Below are 21,453 nucleotides of genomic sequence, written 5' to 3'. Positions count from 1 at the left end.
TCCGGCGTACCCCCGACTTATGACTTGTGTTGGATAAGCTCGTGGTCCAAGTAACACAGAAGTTTTCTCCTGGAACTTCGATTCTCTTGTAACATCCCAAAACTCTCTATCAACATCTCAACTCATTGCGAGTGTAGCGTAGATCGGCCTCCTATGGTACGCTCTGGGCAATAGCTCTGTCGGTAAATTGGTCTGCAGAACTTCGTATAGGTGAAAAACGAAGAGTCGCGTACCCACTGTTAGAAAGAAAATATTTTAGATATTCATAATATTTAACAGTGTGCAACTTTTATACTATCGTACTGATTCCGAGATATAAAGAGCAGTTCACCTTATTTCGTACGTTAAAAAAGAGTTTTAATTTTCCAACATGCAGAAAAAGGTCATACAGAAGCGTTCATTAAGCTACAAGGATTTTTACGCACAGTTTCGCCTGTAGTTCGACACGGTAAAAACTGTGGTCGCTCACATATTCACGCCCATTTTCATATTTCATCACTCAACGGACATGACTTGCATGTACGTGATGTATTAAAAAGAACAGGGATCAGTAACATGCATGAAAAGCTTGGCCACATGTCACGTGCTGTCGCCTGTCAATGTAAGAGATATTTTTCCACACAAAAAGCGATAATTAAATAGGATAAAAGAGCACACAGTCAGTGCAGAATCTCGTTTTCAAGCCTCTTGATAGAGACAGTTCATCGAATTTACAGGTAGTGCTGGTATCTAAATTTAATTTTAAATTGTAGACTTTTTCTTTGTAATATGTTGTTTGTGAAGAAGTTATACTCGTAAATGAATGAATTCGTGGACTTTATTGTAGCCAATGTGTTAGTTGTCACGGAGTGAGTGATTGAAAAAAATATAATTCACTGCTGTGAATACAGTCATTGTTTAGGTTGCTTAGGACTGTGAATTAAAGACCAGTTTAAATACCAGTATTAGATAAAAGTTGTTATTTGAGATGAATTAAAGGCAGAAATTAATCAGTAAATATATTTTCTCCTACATTATACAAAATCTGCAGGTTTGGAGTTAAAGAAGTCGTCAAGCCAAGTTTGTAAAGCATCTACGCTATAAAAGTAGTTCGCTTGAAGATTGTTGGATAGAGAACGGAAAAAGTGAAAATCTGAGGGCGCAAGTTCGGAAGAAAGTGGGGCATGTGGAATCACCTCCAAGCCAGGCTCCTGATTCATCGTGTTAGCGGAGTGCGGCAGGGCGTGCATTATTATGTTGCAGCAGCACTTGATGCAGTCTTCTCGGTCGCTTTTCTTTAATTGCGGTCGCAAAGTGTCTGAGTTGGCAATAAATGTCAGTAGTTGTGATTACATTCGTGGCGAGGAATTCGTAGTACATGTCTTTTTTATCCCATATTATCAGCTTCTTTGGATGGACCCAACTTTTGTACGGGTTTGCATTTTTGTTAGGGCTCAGCTGTTGCTTTCCTTGTTTTTATTGACGTTGACATAAATGCGCCATTTTTCGTCACCGGTAATAATCTATGATAGGAACGGTCGAAGTTGTTCACGAGTTAACAGATGACGACCAAGCAAAGAGGCACAAATAGTCATCCACTGATTTTTGTTCTTTTCACCTAAAGTGTTCAGTACACATACACCCAATTTTTTAACCTTGTCCATGGAATGTAAAAGTTGCACGATGGTTGTCTCGTCAGAATTCCTCATATCTGTCAATTATTGAGTTGACTAAAGTGGATCGTCATGGATTAAAGCATGGAGAATGTTTCTTCAAAGTCCCATGGTCTTCCTAAAGGTGGAGAATCACTCAGGTCAAAATGGCCTTCTTTGAAACGACAGAACTACTTTCTTTCAGTTCTTTCTCCAATGGCATTCTACTCGTAAATGGTACAAACGTTTCGAACCGTCTCCGCTGCCTTTGCTCCTCTATTAAACTCAAACAGAAGAATATGTTGAAAGTATTATTTCTTTTCACTTGAACTCCATATTCTTCAGCTCACAAATAGCACAAATGTTCTTCAAATCCTCAAAATCCAAGACATATTTATAGCACAATACCCGAAATAACAAATGACAAACGATAAACAATCTCCTAACAACGCATTGTTGTGATTACGAACTAAATTATAAGAACTTATGCATCAACCTAATAACACAATATGAACATATTAAACGATATGAAATTTATGCGGCTAATATAGTAATAAAACGATCATCATCCAATTCAAGCACTAGAGCTAGTGGTCTGTTGTGGTCTCAGTGGTCTCATGCCATCTTTTGAATGATCTTCCAACAGATCGTTGTCCAGAAGGGCGATCATGTAGCACTGCCTTTGGCCAGCTTTCTGTTGACATTCTCTCGACATGTTTCCAATTAACTCTGTAGATTTGAAGAAAATTTAATATAGGTTGCACGGTCAATTATTCCAAAATTTCTGTATTTCGTTTTATATCCGAAACGATATCAATACTAAAATAACTAATTTCGTAAAAGTTATCGGCATTATCAATTCAGTTTCCGAACCTAATTTAGTACAGAAGCATACAAGATTAACGATGTACAATATTTTAGCACGACCTACTTTAGTCTATGAATCAGAAACCTAAACTTCGACAAAAAAATCACGAATTACAAATTGTTCCCTAACAAGCTAATGCCAATAAATTTATGTCCAGCAATATATTTAAATATCGTGCATAGAAATTGTAAATTAATATATTACACACATTATACAAAGAATTCATGCCGCATTTCGAGCTAAGGTACATAGACTACTCAACATACCAGGAAGGCATCGATGAACAAATACTCATCGCCAAATACATAGCACAATAAAATATGTATACAACCCCAATATAATAGATAACACCATAAAAAAAGAAAACACATTTACAAGAAACAAACACACAAGAACAAAAAAAATACATCACCTTAACACACGAAAACCAAAACACACACAAGATCGAATCCTCATTCAGGAAATTAAATTACAACATCACATACAGAACAAAAAGAGTGGGGTGCGAGGCTTATTCGAGGGAGCGGGGTACTCGAGAAAATGCGGTAATTCAAAAGGATATTTTGCTAAGTAATCATGGGTCGCAACTACTACTTTAAGAAGTTTGTATACAGACTTCTAACACATGAGTACAGGCTCTTATAAAAGAAACATTACAGTGCTTCCATTCCTCAAATGAGGTATAGAAATTCTTATAGGCTACATTCAAGAATTTAAAATAAATATTATAGTCCAGACACATCATCTCAAGACATTAATTTATCAATTTATGCACAGAAACTTGATCATAAACAAAAGCAAAAAAGATTTTTTGAATTCAAGATTTTCTAACGTTAATAAAAAAGAAATGAGTTCAGACCAGTTTGGGGGGGGGCAGTGTCCTCGTCGTGCCCCCCATAACTCCGCCTATGGAGGAGATGTTACACCAACATTAATTGATTTACTGTTCCCTCATTCGCCATTACGTCATTATTAAATAGTTCATTTCCAGTAAATAGTTTACAACATACGCTTACAAACTTCCGAAGGTTGACGAGTATTAAAATCATTTATTAAAGTAAGACTTACGAAACGCAGTGCTGTTCTAGTACACCATTCATAGAGGTCTTCCATAGATATGAATTTATTCGTAATATCATAAGGTTCTTAGGAAAATATTTGGGGCTAAGAGGGATGAAGTTACAGGAGAATGGAGAAAGTTACACAACACAGAACTGCACGCATTGTATTCTTCAACTGACATAATTAGGAACATTAAATCCAGATGTTTGAGATGGGCAGGGCATGTAGCACGTATGGGCGAATCCAGAAATGCATATAGAGTGTTAGTTGGGAGGCCGGAGGGAAAAAAGACCTTTAGGGAGGCCAAGACGTAGATGGGAAGATAATATCAAAATGGATTTGAGGGAGGTGGGATATGATGATAGAGAATGGATTAATTTTGCTCAGGATAGGGACCAATGGCGGGCTTATGTGAGGGCGGCAATGAACCTCCGGGTTCCTTAAAAGCCAGTAAGTAAGTGATATCATTCTGGCTGTGTCTTCGTAAGATACATAATAATAATAGTTTTATTTATTTAATAATAATAATAGTTTTATTTTCCCTGGCAGAGTTAAGGCCATCAGGCCTTCTCTTCCACTCAACCAGGATCAAATCACATACAGAAAAATACATACTGGTATACATATATTAACTTAAAAATAGTAATAAACATAATTAAGTAGAAAAGAGAGATTGAATATATATACACAATCAGTATTAACTTTAAAATAACAATAATAAATAAATATATAATAAAAAAGAGACAATAAATAATCACAAACAGGAAAATATATTCTAGTATACAGTATTAACTTAAAAAAAAGAATTAATACATATGAATGTAATCTCACAACTAATGGAAAAGTAGAATTAGTATGATCAGCGCAGCGCTTGTTACATTGAGACAATGACAGTTACCTAGATATAAGTGTTAATGGAAAAATAAAGTAATGAATGTGTAAAATAATAATAATAATAATAATAATAATAATAATAATAATAGTAATAATAATAATAATAATAATAAATAAAAATTGTACCTAAAGAAACTAATTCTGTGCATTTAAAATATTTCTAAACAACCTAATTTTAAACAACTGAGGACTAAGACTACCCTGATTTCCAGCGGCAGCGAATTCCATGAGCGGGCCATGGCTATTGAGAAAGAACTTTAGTACAGAGATGTCTGTTGACGTGGTATTGATAGCAACAGATTGTGCTGTGAACGTGTATTACGATTATGATGTGAAGTTAGGAGAGTAAACCGAGGGGCAAAGTATATTTATGTTACAAATTGTCATGTATACATACATATAATTTAATTATATATTGTATTTTGCGTCTTTGCAGTTATGGGTGTCAGCCTGCGAACAATACCGCGTATATCGCGTCGACTAACTTGACGGAGGAAGAATTCCAGGAGAGTCCAATCATCAACTGGGAGGCGATTCTATGGGTGAATCGCTCCCTGTCACTATGGGTGATACAAGTTATCCTCGCCATTATCAGTCTCACAGAAGCCTTGCTGCTTGCCTATCTCGGATACAAGGTAGGCGCTACGTTATTTCTTTCCTTTTGAAGGGTTTGTTAAGATGCTGGATCAAATAAATCTGAAGTCAGTGTACAGTATAATTTTATTGAAAGATTTTAAGGGAATATATTTTTATAATTTGTTATAGATATAAACTATTCTGTTAATTGACTACAGTTATTCTCTATTTATTGTATTCCGATTTAAGGAATTCCGGAAAAAAAAATACCAAATATTAGCAGAACTCAAAACATGTCACAAAGGAAACTTTAAATACTAGCCAATCAGCGTTAGATGGATGAAAGTAAATGGAACCCCGTTACTAAATGCTTGCAGCTAAAGATAAAAAAGAAGTAAATGTTAAAACAATATCACAATGAACTGTGAACTCAACCCAACTGTCACTATCTAGTTGTGTGCCTTTAGAACAGCGGTGGCCAAAACCCGAACTGCAGTGATTACATGCGACAGACAACCTATGAAGTAAAGAGACGGAGGAAAGGTACTTGGCATGAAAACTACAACCAGTGGTGGTTCCTGTAGGCCTACTAATATCTTGATCAATCCCGCGGATAAAAATCTCAAGCTTTGCTGTATCAGTAATGTCACTGCTGTCATCAAGAGCCAGTGAGTAATATACGATTTTTCTTGCTTCTTTTTTTAACCTTCCTCATGAATATAATCAGGAATTTTCTAAATTCTTCTGTCGATACTTGGACGAGAAATTGGTAGTTTTGCAAAATTAAAAACTTCTCATGGATAAGTCATTTAAGCTATTTTAATCATCACTCTTTTGAGAAATTTATTCTATTAAAAGTTTTAGAGCACGAGATATTTCAAACCCCATTCGGTAGCTGACTTCCTTACATTTATTTATCTCATATTTCTCTCCCTGGCTATGATTTAAGTCATGTCAATTCCTGGCGTTTAACTGTTCGTTGGCACATAATATTGAATCAGATTTTCTACAATATTATTATTAAATGAAAACTAATAAATAGTTACCATCTTCTAAAGATTAAGAAGATTAAAATTGAAATAAAACCTAATAATTTTATCCTTCTAGGGAGAAGATCTAAAAATATCAATATTCATGCACGTACGGAAGAATTATAGAAACACATACTTTGTGGTCAGTAATAATAATAATAATAATAATAATAATAATAATAATAATAATAATAATAATAATAATAATACATTATTCAGTGTGGAAATTGTTTCTATATACTCCTAATTGAACCGTTGAGCAAAGTAAACATATTACATTTTGCCCGACAGAACAACAAAGACGTTCTCTTTCTCATTCTTTAGAAACCATCTCCTACTGCTTGTAGAAACAGAGTTTGTAGAGCGACATGATATCGCCACTGCTTGCCTTCAATACATGAATGAAACACACAGCAATGTACAGGAAACTCCTCGTACCCGTTTGAATGTCTGTGATTAGACGATGTAATCACGACACCCTCTTTGGTCACCGCTGCTTTAGATGTATTATTGGCGTAATATTGATGGGCTTCGATTTCCATATATCGATAAGAGATGAATATCAATGTCAATAGAATACATTTGATTAAACCATATATATTTGTGGCTTTATAGATGACACAATGAAAAAAGAGGAATACAGTGATTCTTAAATAACAACGTCAATAATAATTAAGTGTCGATCTGCAATAGCAATGCAGAACAGATTTTCGTGAGATAAAGATATTGTGTAGAGAAACTAAAATTCATATTTAAAATCAGGAGTCAAAAGTTTAATAACTTACGATGCAGAAACATGGAATATGAATGCCAATTTTTAAATCAAAATACAGTCGACAGAGAGAACTAGATTTTTAAAGATGTAGCACGATATACTAAACTAAAGTGAATAGAATTGGAAGTGACACAATAAGAGAATATATTAACTTCAAAAATTCTATTACGAGTATACAGTTTATGGAAATTGAACAATTAAAATGGTTTGGACATATGTCCGAAAGGTCATGTGAACAGGATGGATGCAAATAGGTTGCCAAAAAGGAGTTTAGAATGTATCACAAAGGGTATAAAGGAAAATAAAGATATGAGAAAGCATAGCTGAAGGGTGTTATTTTCATGATGGAAGCGAGAGGATTACAGGATTTTGACTGGTAATATAAAAATGAATAGAGGAGGAAAATTTTAATTGCGGTAAAATTGAGCACAGGAAGATGTATTTACATTTAAAACATGTAAGCTATGCTTTTTTATGAATTACATTTTGAGAAAATGTATCAAGATGCTAACAAAACTAAACTTGCATTAGAGAATATTTGCATTAACTCCATAACATTAACACCGATACCGTCCGTTAAACATCCCCTTTTATGAATATTCGTATGAGCGTATCGCCATGTTTCGCCTTTAGTTAGGAACAATGTGGAGGCCAAAGTTTTCCCGTTTTAGAAAACAATCTTTCGCTATGCACCGAAATTGCTGAAACTCTGATATGCTTCAGAGCTAAGTGTAGGGAAACAACTGGTATCCCTTTTCCAATAGTTTTAACGGATTAAACTTTCTTGGAATTACTGACACATTTAAATGGCTTTCTATTTGTACTTACAAGCTTCTTACTGGTAACACTATCAGCGTGGTTTTTGGCCTTTCTCTCGAATGAAAACCGCAGAAATTAACTTTCTTTTTGGGTTTATATGCATATAGTTACGTGTGCACAAACCAATCGCATATCGATATGTATGTATGTATGTATGTATTTATTCACACTGCAATGGGTATATACCCGGTGGCAGTGGTAACTAATTACACTCAATAGTGACAATAATAAACACAATTAATAATAATAATTAATACTAATAATAATAATAATAATAACAATAACAGGGAACATCCTAAATTAAATGAAGTACGATCACTTAAAATAACATTTAAAGTAAATCTAATTTGTATCTTAAACCTAAGTTCGAACTAAAACCCACAAGTATGATATGTTCATATCTGCACAAGTACCTTTCAACACTACACTCATTTCGCTGTCAACTCACTCACTGCACTGGAACTACGACACATTTCACTGATTCTATCCTGATTTCACTAACACTTCAAACACATTTCACTGTTCAAATACTTTGCACTGCCACTATAAACTATAAAGCTTCACTGACAGGAACACATTTCACTTACACAACACACTTCACTGACACAACACACTTCAGTGACACAACATAATTCTTCACTGATACAACACTTCAATAGCAAAATATCAATTACACCCTTTAAATACTGTGTATAATTACTATCTATTAGTAAAGTCCCTAAGCCTATTTTTAAATACATTTTTGGTTGTTGGTAAAGCCTTTAGTATTTAGTATTGTATTAATGTATCAATATTTTACTCATGAAAATACCGATAAATATCGTGATTGTGTTTCCGTGTCGACAATTAACAATCCACAGTCCCCGGCACTCACTTGGTAACTACCGCCCATACTCCTAGATCTCATGGTCGGTAAGCTCGTGGGAGAACAATATAAATATATATTTTAATATATATTTTAATCCTCAAAAGTATTTCATCAGAATTTTCCTTCCAAACGAAATAGTCTTCATATTCTCCGGCTTCTACTATAACGTTATAATTAATATAAAATATGACTTACGTAATTACTATAGTTGAAATCTCACTGGTGATTCAACTCTTGTTTCAACGTTACGCAGTTCATTTCAGTTTATCAGTTCAGTAAGTTGCGTTTATTTATTTATTTATTTCACTCTGGTGGAGTTAAGGCCATCAGGCCTTCTCTTCCACACCACCAGATTGTTAATTATGTGAGTGCACGTCTTTACTATTTCACTATAGTATGTATAACGCTGAAATTATGGAGAGATGGAGATTCGATTTTCCTTTCCATCGTAGAATTTAACTTAAAAAATAAATTTCCATTCACATTTTTACAAAGCTCATCATTTTTCACTGTTTCATTCACAGCAGTCATTTCCAAATGGACAACCTGTGACGTCGAAGCGCGTTTCCCCTCTCGGAGCAGAACTGGTAGAGCTCGTGAGGGGAGGGGGGTAGTGTTGGGTCTCCGCTATTTAAACATCTCCATCCCTTCCACTTCCACTCCTCCTACTTCGCTCTTTTACCTATGCTTCCCTTCTCAAGGAGCTAAAGAGCAGAGACGTATGACGTCACAGAGCGAGCAGTTGGAAATGTCTTGTTTACAGTTCACGTCATTTGATATTCATTTTCGAAAATGGCCTCAGAGTATTATTACAACAACAAAACAATGTGTCAGGACAAATTGCATTTCCAGTTGAGATGAGTATTTTATTGAAAAGTCGCTGAAAAATATAGGAAAAAAATTAGGATTGCTACAAAAAGAAATAATGTCCACAGAAAGTTTCAATAACGTCATAATATCTGGGGTCTGATTATACCGATAGCCATCAGTTATTAGTACATTATGCAACGAACCTATAATGATAGTAATTAAGAAGCGAGTATGGATGTTTATGAAACGAGCGCAAGTGAGTTTCATAATTTTCATACGAGCTTCTTAATTACCATTATAGGCGAGTTTCATACGACTTTTTATGCTCCACCATATTTCTAACTTGAAATTATTCATTTTATTTGTATCTAACTGACCTTGAGCAATACCTCGTAAATTGTGAGATGTGCGCAGACGCGAAAGTATTGATTTTTTTTCCGAGGAACAGATGTCCACATTGACCTTGATAGCCTATAAGAACCTACAGAGTAAACTAAATATTAACTTTGATATAACATTGAAATTAAATTAGACATTGAAAAACGAGATGACAAATTGAATTTATTTGAATATTATTTACAATTAACGCTAATTATTATAGTAACAGAACATAGCCTTCTGCGACAGTATTGGATTTCCAGCCTCCGTGACTTTTCGCTAACTCTCTTTCGATTGCATATCCGAGAATAATCGATACTTGCGGTTTTATAACGGTACAAAGCTGACTTGTCATTGGCTGAGGTTTTATAACGGTACAAAGCTGACTTGTCATTGGCTGAACACCTGTACTTTAATGAGAAGGTGTACTTTAATGACATGCATTAAAGGACTGCCACCAGGTGTATAATTACTACATTTCGGCATGGTCGAGCATAAAAAATTTTATAATGCGTCGCAAAGTCGTAAGAGAATTTTTTTATTTTTATCATAACAGGGGTACGTTGACATTCTTCTTTCTTGCAATCAGCGATCTAATTATCAGCGGAAGTTCCAGTATTATAAAGAAGTCTCCCGGAAGTCGCGGAAAATCGGATGTAATCTTTTCTTCCTATTCGGTTCAGTTGAGAGTAAATTTTATTTGTTTTTTTTTTTAACAATAATGATAATCCTATCTCTGATTGAGATTCTGGCTGGTATGTACAGTGTCTTAGAAAAGAAGTTTTGTCTCACACATACTTTATAAGTCCCAGAAAGAAGGCAGTGCGCATATACAGAGAACGAGCGACTTGGTTCACAAGAGAACGAATAGTTGAGGTAATGAAATTAGTTTTGTTTCGTTGTATGTCTGATCATGCGCATTGCCTCCGTTTTGGTACTTATAAAGTATCTGTGCGTAAAAACGTTTTTCTAAGACTGTAGATATATTGTGACAGCTGCAACGGGGTTCAAACACGCGTCCGATAGGGCGCGCGGCAGACGAAACGCTGGTACGGGGAGCATCTGCATGCTGAAGGGCAGAGGGGGTGTATTACGTCAACGCGACGAGGGGAGGTTGCGCGCGCAACTGCTACGTGCGGAGTGAAGGGGGGGCGTACCCTCCCGACTCTTCCAGAAGTCCGTCGAAGTGGAGATATCCAGATAATTCCAGAGGATACCCGTAGAAATTTCTCGTAACTATAAGAAGAAACGCGGGCGAACTTGAGCAGTTTTCAGTTTATTCAGCCATTCAGTGAGTAAGCCAGAGCAAGCAAGCCAGTACCGGAGTTCGACTCGAGTGTGCGTCCGCAACTGTGTCAGCATCCGAAGGCCTGAGTTCGAGTGCAGTGGACCGCAGTTGGAGGGACCTGAGTTCGAGTATAGTGGACTGTCTCTGAAGGTCTGTGGTTCGAGATACTGTGAACTCGAGTGACTGAGCTAGAAGAACTGTGAACTGAGAACTGACAGTTCTGTGTTGTAAATAGTGCTTTGTAAATATTAGTTAAGATTAATAGTTCAGTGTTTTTCGTAATAGTCCAAGTAAATTGTCATTGTCGTTTGTGGAGTGCAATAACGAACACTGTGTTGCTGTGAGGAGAGCAAATCCCATTGTTGACGAGAGCGTTTAAGGTGAATTGTAGAAAGGAATTATTATTGCTTTAAATAAAAGTTACATTGTTGTTAGTAAAAAATTTACAATATTATCAGGGAGTACATCTCAGTTGACGATATGTGTCAGTGGAAGAACAATTGTTTGTAAGCATCTGAAGTCTGGTTAGTAGAATACGAATATGCAATTAATCGGCGGTGTAGGTAATGAAGGGGAAAGGAACTTGCCACCCTACCTCTTTATCTTCTGGCCTAGTTGCCTCATAAGTGATGGCATGTTGGTGTCACTTGTGGGGTTCAGACGTGTCTTCGGATATTTGACTAAATAAACACAATGATAATTATTCGTTGCTAACGACTCTTTTAAACTGGAGACCATATCGAACACTGGAAAGTTTACGGTGTGGTCATAGAGAAACAGATGAATCACAATGAATCCAGAGTACTTGGAAAAATTTTCATATATGCGCTTTGTCCATTAAAAATCCCTCCCGGAAATAGAATTTTATTGAGTCAGTTCTGGTTCTGTCTCCACAGAAGACGATGAGTTTAGTCCAGATATCTAGTTCTAGATATTCGAAACTTGTCTTTCATAATTGTAATATAAATTATTGCTACGCATTTCATTGCATTTCCTTTATTGTTGACCTGTCAAAGTTGAAATCCTTTTATAGCGTTTTCTATGAGTGGTTTGAGACAAACCCCTTCGCTTCTTCTGAGTAAACACGGGACAATGAACTGTCTGAAAAATTAATAATTCCATTACAAAGAGCGGTGTGCCATTATTCTGTATCAGCAAGACGCATTTAATAATGACCGACGGCAATGAAAAAAATTCAAAGATAAATATTCTTCCTAATGTTATTCATCATTGTAAACTTATTGTTCACAAATTGTCAACTTTGGCATTTCGAACTACTGGAAATAAAAGATTTTCTACGTTTAAGCTATTTCGTCAGACCTACAACAGAGCAAACATTATACAGATTAAAAACGTAGACGATAATCCAGCTTTATCCAGGATATGCAGGTATATGCACAAAATATTTAATTAAAAAGTAAACTAGACAATGTAATAGAGATGTCCATACAGGTGGTTTTGTTGCTTTGGTTTTATTGTATTGTATTTATTAACATTCCATGGTATTCGTATATTGCTTTACAGCTAGAATATGAAACAAATAAAAAAATTAATACTGCTATAAAGTCTTAATTTATAGTCACAGTCTAGTTGAATTATATACAGAAGGGGTTTATAACATAGACTACTAGTACAACACAAACTTTTAGTAGCATGTTGTTTCTTATAGGGACCTATTGTTAATTATTGCGCTTGAAATTTGCGAGGTTGAATTTGGACAGGATTTAAATTGAATTATGTTAGTTTTGAATAATTTCGAGGGAAAAATTGTTCCGGAGCCGGGTATCGAACCCGGGACCTTTGGTTTAACGTACCAACGCTCTACCACTGAGCTACCCGGGAACTCTAACCGACACCGATCCAATTTTTCCCTCTATATCCACAGACCTCAAAGTGGGCTGACAACCGTCAAGCAACCAACTTCGAGTGCACACTAACTCCGTGTGACTTAAATTGTGGTTTTCTGTTAACGAACAGTGACGTGTATTATGCAAATCAAGATTTCAGGTATAACTCCCCGTAAAGTTGATTTGAATAATTTCGAGGGAAAAATTGTTCCGGAGCCGGGTATCGAACCCGGGACCTTTGGTTTAACGTACCAACGCTCTACCACTGAGCTACCCGGGAACTCTAACCGATACCGATCCAATTTTTCCCTCTATATCCACAGACCTCAAAGTGGGCTGACAACCGTCAAGCAACCAACTTCGAGTGCACACTAACTCCGTGTGACTTAAATTGTGGTTTTCTGTTAACGAACAGTGACGTGTATTATGCAAATCAAGATTTCAGGTATAACTTCCCGTAAAGTTGATTTGAATAATTTCGAGGGAAAAATTGTTCCGGAGCCGGGTATCGAACCCGGGACCTTTGGTTTAACGTACCAACGCTCTACCACTGAGCTACCCGGGAACTCTAACCGATACCGATCCAATTTTTCCCTCTATATCCACAGACCTCAAAGTGGGCTGACAACCGTCAAGCAACCAACTTCGAGTGCACACTAACTCAGTGGTAGAGCGTTGGTACGTTAAACCAAAGGTCCCGGGTTCGATACCCGGCTCCGGAACAATTTTTCCCTCGAAATTGTTCAAATCAACTTTACGGGGAGTTATACCTGAAATCTTGATTTGTATATTAGTTTTGTTACAATTTAATATAGTACTAATTTATTGACTGACAACCAGTCACATATTTTGAAGAGAATTTCCTTTTTGAAGATTGGAATGTGTTGGAATTACTGGCTCTAATTACTATACTTGTGTCATCTGCAAATAATATGGGATGACCTAAATCTTTTATTAGGGAGGTAAGATCATTTATGAACACTAGGAAAAGTAGGGGACCTAGTATTGATCCTTGAGGAATTCCATTATTAATAGTTCCCCATGTCGAGGTACATTTCATAGTTGTATTGATTTCGACTTTCTGTTTCCTATCTATGAGATATGAGTGAAACCATTGTTTATAGTACTTGATTAGATCTTCGTAATCATCAAGAACATGATTTGAACCTATACTTCGTTCCATAATGTCTGACAGAAGAAGTAAACATTGCCGGCAGAGGAGGAGTGAAGTATAATTGCTATTGGACCAATGGCAGAGGTTTGATTCCACGCTTGTTTTGAAATTGGGTGGGGGTAGAACGCTTCAGACCGCCCAACTTCAAGTCAAGCGTGGAATGAGACCTCTGCCATTGGTTGAATAGCAATTATATTGCTCTCCTCCACTGCCGGCAATGTTTACATCTCGTGTCAGACATTATGGAACGAAATATAAGGGCCCGTTCCGTCCCTATTCGAACTGCTTGCTGACCACATCGTAGTCTCATAAGACCAACAGTCTTCTTTCTCGTGATTCATATCGAAATACTTTCTTCGGAATGCGACTTTCCTCCATTCTGAAATCCATCCGTGTTGCAGTATATTTTTATTCTAGCTCAAGTTCTTTCCTAATATTACAACTTCTATTAAGTTCTGTGCTTGGTATTCCTGATAGTTATCGCAGAATTTTCATTTCCAAAGATTTTCATTAATTCATTGTCACTGCAAACTCAGCATTTCTCAATTTTCCCTCTTTTCCGCCTCCTCTTTGGTTTCCACGTACGATCCATATCCTAATGTTGTCTATCATTGTCTTTCATCTTCTTCTGTCCCGAACTCATTTTCAGTTCCTCATTTCTTCCAGTGCGTCATTCAGTAGGCAGTTTCTTCTTGGCCAGTAACCCAGCCAATTTATTTTTCTCTTTCTGATCAGCTTCAGCATTATTCCTTATTCACACACTGTTTAAGGAACACCGCTTCATTTCTTATTTTGTCTATTTCACACGTTCTATTCTTCTCCATGCCCACATTTCAAATGTTTCCAGTCTATTCTCTTCACTTCATCGTAATGTCCACGTTTCTGCTCCATACAGTGCCACACTGTCTAATGTTACTTTCTTCAGGATCGGATGTTTAACAATGATCATAGCGAATCTTATTTGACATCTGAAAGAAATGATCTAATGTTACTTTCTTCAGGATCGGATGTTTAACAATGATCATAGCGAATCGTATTTGACATCTGAAAGAAATGATGTAATGTTACTTTCTTCAGGATCGGATGTTTAACAATGATCATAGCGAATCTTATTTGACATCTGAAAGAAATGATCTAATGTTACTTTTCTTCAGGATCGGATGTTTAACAATGATCATAGCGAATCGTATTTGACATCTGAAAGAAATGATGTAATGTTACTTTCTTCTGGATCGGATGTTTAACAATGATCATAGCGAATCTTATTTGACATCTGAAAGAAATGATCTAATGTTACTTTTCTTCAGGATCGGATGTTTAACAATGGTCATAGCGAATTTATTTGACATCTGAAAGAAATGATCTAATGTTACTTTCTTCAGGATCGGGTGTTTAACAATGATCATAGTGAATCTTGTTTCACATCTGAAAGAAATGATCTAATGTTACTTTCTTCAGGATCGGATGTTTAACAATGATCATAGTGAATCTTATTTGACATCTGAAAGAAATGATAGATCTATTACTCGCTCATGTACGACGATAGTGGTGGAGTAGGTCGCATAACTCGCATAGACTACATATTTTATCATCTGCATACAACATATTTAAGATCCCAGTACACCTTTTTAAATAATTTCGTAGTATTTATTATTGTTATTATCGTTAAATAATTTCGTAGTATTTATTATTATTATTATTATTATTATTATTATTATTATTATTATTATTATTATTATTATTATTATTATTATTATTATTATTATTATTATTATTACGAGGCGCATCCAGAAAGTAAGTTTCCCGATTTTTTCCCCTTGAAAGTAAACGTAATTAGCCGTGTCAATTGCGCATGCGTAACAGATCTATGACGTATCAATCATATGCCAGCCGGGCAGGTAACGCCTGGTGCCAGTAGCGTGGCAGCAGTGGTCCGAAATGGAAGCTCTTATTCCTTCTCCCGCCGCCTGCGAGGTTTGGTCGTGATAAAGTTCTTTAATGCACAAAGCATTGCGCCAATTGAAATTCATCGGCAGTTCTGTCAGGTCTATGGGCCGAACATCATGAGTAAGCAGATGGTGCGTCGCTGGTGTAGGCAGTTTTCCGAAGGTCGTCAAAGTGTCCATGATGAAGAGCGCAGTGGGCGACCGTCCCTCATCAATGATGATCGTGTTGAGCTGGTGCGGCAGTGCATCATGGAGAACCGTCGCTTCACGATTACGGAGCTGAGCAGCCATTTTCCGCAGATATTGCGATCCTTGTTGCATGAGATTGTCACTAAGCACCTGCTGTTCAAAAAAGTGTACCAGGTGGGTGCCGAAAGACCTGATACCCGAACACAAAATGCAACGTTTAGGAGCAGCACTGACATTTCTGCAACGGTATCACGATGACGGCGACGAGTTCCTCGACAGGATCATCATGGGCGATGAGACTTGGATTTCGCACTTCATCCCGGAAACCAAGCAACAGTCAATGCATTGGCGGCATATTGGATCTCCGGTCAGGACGAAATTCAAACAGACGCTGTCGGTACGGAAGTGATGTGCACTGTTTTCTGGGACAGGAAGGGCATTCTGCTCATTGGCTTCCTTCCAAGAGATGAAACATTGAACGCTGACCATTACTGTGAAACACTGCGAAAATTGCGACGTGCCATTCAAAACAAGAGGCGTGGAATGCTTATTGCAGGTGTTGTGCTCCTCCATGACAATGCTCGTCCACATACGGCTCGGCGCACAGCAGCTGTTTTGACGGAATTTGGCTGGGAGTTGTTTGTTCATCATCCACCCTACAGTCCTGATCTTGCTCCCAGCGATTTTTACGTTTTCTTGCACCTCAAGACATTCCTGTCCTCCGGTGAGCGTTTTGGCAACGACGAAGAGCTGAAGACGTCTGTCACACGCTGGTTCCATTCACAGGCGGCAGAGTTCTACGACAGAGGGATACAAAAGTTCATCCCACGATACGACAAGTGTCTCAATTCTGATGGTGGCTATGTTGAAAAATAGGTGAAACATTGCTGTACCTGTTGCCAATAAATGTTTCCCTGAAAGTGTGTTCTTTTTTTTTTTTTTTTTAATAGGGAAACACTTTCTGGATGCGCCTCGTATTACAGATACACCACATGACATTAATTTACTCATATTTGCAGTATCCCGCTGTTCCTTCAGTAAAATCACATCTCCACTTTGAAGCTCTGGTTGATCTACAGAATAGGAAATTGATTTCGCGAAAATACTTCTTCTTTGTAGTACTCCCGTATATGTCAATATTAACCAGAGGCAAGTCAGATGGCAAAGCAGGGGGTATGGGAATATGAATATCTGGTTAAAAGCAGCAAACGTTGAGTAGCAACAGGCATAGTCACTGCAAGATCATCTGTGTGACGTCTATTCAGGAACACGCTATTCATCTCAGATTTTCTCGAAGCGAACTTATTCAGTCTAAGCGAAATGGTATATATCGGGAATATGAATTCAGTTATATTGGAAAAAGTACGTTAATTAACTGAAGACTTTCTATTCCTTGCTTATTGAATGCATCTCAATTAAAACTGAGTCAAACTCGATTACTTTTTTTACGTTTCCGTAGCGTTGCACGGAAATAAAGATCGGAGCTCAACTAGTGTGCAAATATAAATCAATCATGAACATTTTGCGAATTTCTGTATGAAGGGTAGGTGGAGAATAAATAACTTGTGTACAAGTCCTCAATAAGCTGACATATAGAAGGATATAGTAGACATGTAGATCGTTAGGATAATAAGAGAAAATATTTTGACAAATATAGATAAATAAAGGGGATAAGAATTATTATATTTCCTCTAAAAATTTATTCTAATGGGTTTCATAGTACTTCTATAGTTCTACCCGTAATTACAGTATTTCGAGCTAGTTAGACTATGTTCTCCTTTGTTGTGGGATCAGCATTTCCTATAATGCTAAAGTTTTGGCAGTGCTGTTAAAGAACTTTAGACAAAAACACGAGTACAAGAGGAATACAAGGAGTACAAGAAGAACAAGGGTAGTACAAGGAGAACAAAAGGAGTACAAGGAGAACAAGAGGAGTGCAAGGAGAACAAGAGGAGTACAAGGAGAACAAAAGGAGTAGCTTATGAATATCTAGAAGCACCTTGTTTTCATTGCACATTCCGTTTATGGTTCAACATTCTTTATTGGAACAGGATTCCACGGATTACATGTAATTATTGGAACAACCTTTTTAACAACATGCCTATTACGGCACTTAACATTACATTTAAGGACTACAAAAGGAGTACAAGGAGAACAAAATGAGTACAAGGAGAACAAAATGAGTACAAGGAGAACAAAAGGAGTACAAGGAGAACAAGAGGAGTGCAAGGAGAACAAGAGGAATACAAGGAGAACAAAAGGAGTAGCTTATGAATATCTAGAAGCACCTTTTTTTTCATTGCACATTCCGTTTATGGTTCAACATTCTTTATTGGAACAGGATTCCACGGATTACATGTAATTATTGGAACAACCTTTTTAATAACATGCCTATTACGGCACTTAACATTACATTTAAGGATTACAAAAGGAGTACAAGGAGAACAAAAGTAGTACAAGGAGAACAAAACGAGTACAAGGAGAACAAAAGGAGTACAAGGAGAACGAAATGAGAACAAAAGAAGTAAAAGGAGAACAAAAGAAGTACAAGGAGAACGAAAGGAGTACAAGGACAACAAAATGAGTACAAGGAGAACGAAAGGAATAAAAGGAGAACAAAAGAGTACAAGGAGAACAAAAGGAGTACAAGGAGAACGAAAGAAGTACAAGGAGAACGAAAGGAGTACAAGGAGAACAAAAAGAGTACAAGGAGAACAAAAGGAGTATAAGGAGAACAAAAGGAGTAACTTTATAACTTAAAGTTAATACTGTACAATCGGCAGCCGATTTCGCAGTAGATGTCCGAGGCGAGTAACAGAAAATGTCCCTGAGTTTGTGATACTTTGGAAAGAGCGTTTACGGAGGATCCTGTAGATCACCTTTAAAATCCGTTACCTTTGGTGAGATTTGGAAAGCATTTCAAAGCACACTTATACTATTGCAAAAATAAACAAATAATTATTGAAACATACAAAATATCCCCCACTTATAACTGGGCGGAAATTTTACAATTTAATCTAAATCTTAAGTTCTAAACAAAGTTTTATTCAGTCGGATATTTAATCTCACTGTATTAACTACTATATTATTTAAGCGTCGATGTAATTGGTGACAGCGAGATGGTATTTGGCGAAATCAGGTCGCAGATTCGCCAAGAAATTCCGTGACATTCGCCTTACAGTTGGAGAAAACCTTAAGAAAAGCCCAACAAGGTAATCAGCCCAAATAGGAAGCGAACCCACTCCGACTGAGCTGTCAAAGAGGCAAGTTTGGCTTAAGTCATTTACTTATCCTCCTGTCATTTATAATTATCGTAGAAAGTCTTGGCACGTAGGAAGAACATTTAGGCCTACATTTCCCTAGTATTCGTCAGTGGCATATGCAGGAACTAATTGAATAAAAGCATAGAATAATATCCTTGGTGTGTAATGTAACAGCATCAAATATAGTAAATTGATACCTAAGCATTACTCATATCGTATGTCATCCTAATTGAAATTATCCGTGTTTTAATAAATTCGTGTGAATATTATAGTACATTTTCAAGTAGGTACATATATTGTATGCATGTACAAGTCATCAATATCGTCACTTGGGACTGTATAATCTATTTCAACCCCCTAGTGACTAGCACGCTAATTCAAAGAAATACATATCTTATCTTGTAACAAGACATCCCTATTAAAATGATAAATTTGGAGCTTATAACTACAGGGCTTGATCGCGTCTGTGCCTTAAACGTTAGCGCTCTAGTTTTCCATCCTGGCGGCCAGGGTTCGATCCCTGGCTAGGTCGTAATGGAATTTGTAAATTTTTCAAATTCATTTTTTTTTCAAATTTCAAATTTATTTATTTCATACATTACACTTGAGCTACATTAGGCATTGCAACCCGAAAGAGTAGAAGCTTGTGCTCGGGCACAGTTGAGATCGGTTATACCGAATATATCACAAAATTAAGAAAGTTCATTGAGCACAATAACATTTCTGTATGGTAAAATACATACAGCATGTAATAATATATACAAATAGAAAATATAAATGTATATGAATATTAGAGTATCGTCCACCGCGAAACCAGGTGGCCCGGGTTCGATTCCCGGTTGGGGAAAGTTACATGGTTGAGGTTTTTTCCAGGGTTTTCCCTGAACCCAATATGAGCAAATGCTGGGCAACTTTCGGTGTTGGACCCCGGACTCATTTCACCGGCATTATCACCTTCATCTCATTCAGACGCTAAATAACCTAGCTGTTGATAAAACGTCGTAAATTAACCAACTAAAAAAAATTAGAGTGTCAAATTTTAACTCAACTGGCTTAAAAGAAATACAAAACAATTAAATAATTAATCTAATTTGTTTCCTAAATCTATGTGTGTTAAGTGTAGGTAAGTAGTTCAGGGTGGCTTCTAATTAATGCATTATATATTCTGGGTCCAAAATTTCTGCTGTGTTTTAATCCAGCAGTTGTGTGGCGTTTGGGGGTGTTTAGAAAGAAACTGTAGTTTTGACTCGTAGAGTATTCATGAGGATCAAATTTAAATTTATTGTGATTTTTATGGGAGTAAATCAGCAATGTTTGTTTATAAATTTGTTCTAGATTTGATACACCAAATTCCCGAAAAATTAATTTTGTTGGATAAAATAAAGGTTAAAATAGACAAATTTTGATAATTCTTTTTTGGAGCAAATTTAAAGGACGGAGTGTCGATTTTAAAGGGTGGAGTGGTGTATAAAGCAAATGTTGCAGAGGGTTTTTCTCGGGGTACTCAAGTACTACCGTTTCCTCTATCCTTCCACCAACAGTTTCTATCTCTCGCTTCTTCTATCATCTGCAGTAGTTAAAAATAGGTTTGGGTGAGGTTTGGGTGGTAGTACTGGTTTCTGATGCTACTATAGAAAGAGTTTGGGACTCCGTCAGGATTAAGGCAGGAATGCTCGCCTGTCTGATTCGGATTGGCGAATGCCTCCCAGGCCATCTGTCGAACTTGGACAATCACTCGTATTTAGGGCGCAAAATGGGCCAGAGCAAGTTTAAGTGCAAGGACCTGACGGGTCCAGCCCGCGAAAAGCTAATGCAACTACAGGGTTGCTTAAAAGTTTTTATGCTCGACCATGCCGAAATGTAGTAATTATACACCTGGTAGTAGCCCTTTAATGCACCTCATTAAAGTACACCTATTCATTATAGTTCAGTTGTTCAGCCAATGAGAAATCATCATTGTACCGTTACAAAACTGCAAGTATCGATTATTCTCGGATATGCAATCGAAAGACAATTAGCGAAACGTCACGGAGG

General features: G+C 36.8%; 1 protein-coding gene across 3 annotated transcripts in view; it reads left to right on the top strand.

Moving 5' to 3' along the window:
- The window catches only part of SLO2 (slowpoke 2), a 1,063,914-nt gene that overhangs the window by 834,062 nt on the left and 208,399 nt on the right, over positions 1-21,453 (top strand). For all 3 annotated transcript variants that reach the window (XM_069849155.1, XM_069849157.1, XM_069849156.1), the window contains exon 6: positions 4,892-5,090. In XM_069849155.1, coding sequence (XP_069705256.1) covers positions 4,892-5,090 — 199 coding nt within the window. The remainder of the gene's footprint in view (positions 1-4,891; positions 5,091-21,453) is intronic.

This window comes from Periplaneta americana, chromosome 16 (assembly GCF_040183065.1).
Source record: "Periplaneta americana isolate PAMFEO1 chromosome 16, P.americana_PAMFEO1_priV1, whole genome shotgun sequence".
Taxonomy (NCBI): domain Eukaryota; kingdom Metazoa; phylum Arthropoda; class Insecta; order Blattodea; family Blattidae; genus Periplaneta; species Periplaneta americana.
The sequence above is the reverse complement of the archived record's forward strand: the minus strand, read 5'-3'. Positions and strand labels throughout refer to the sequence as shown.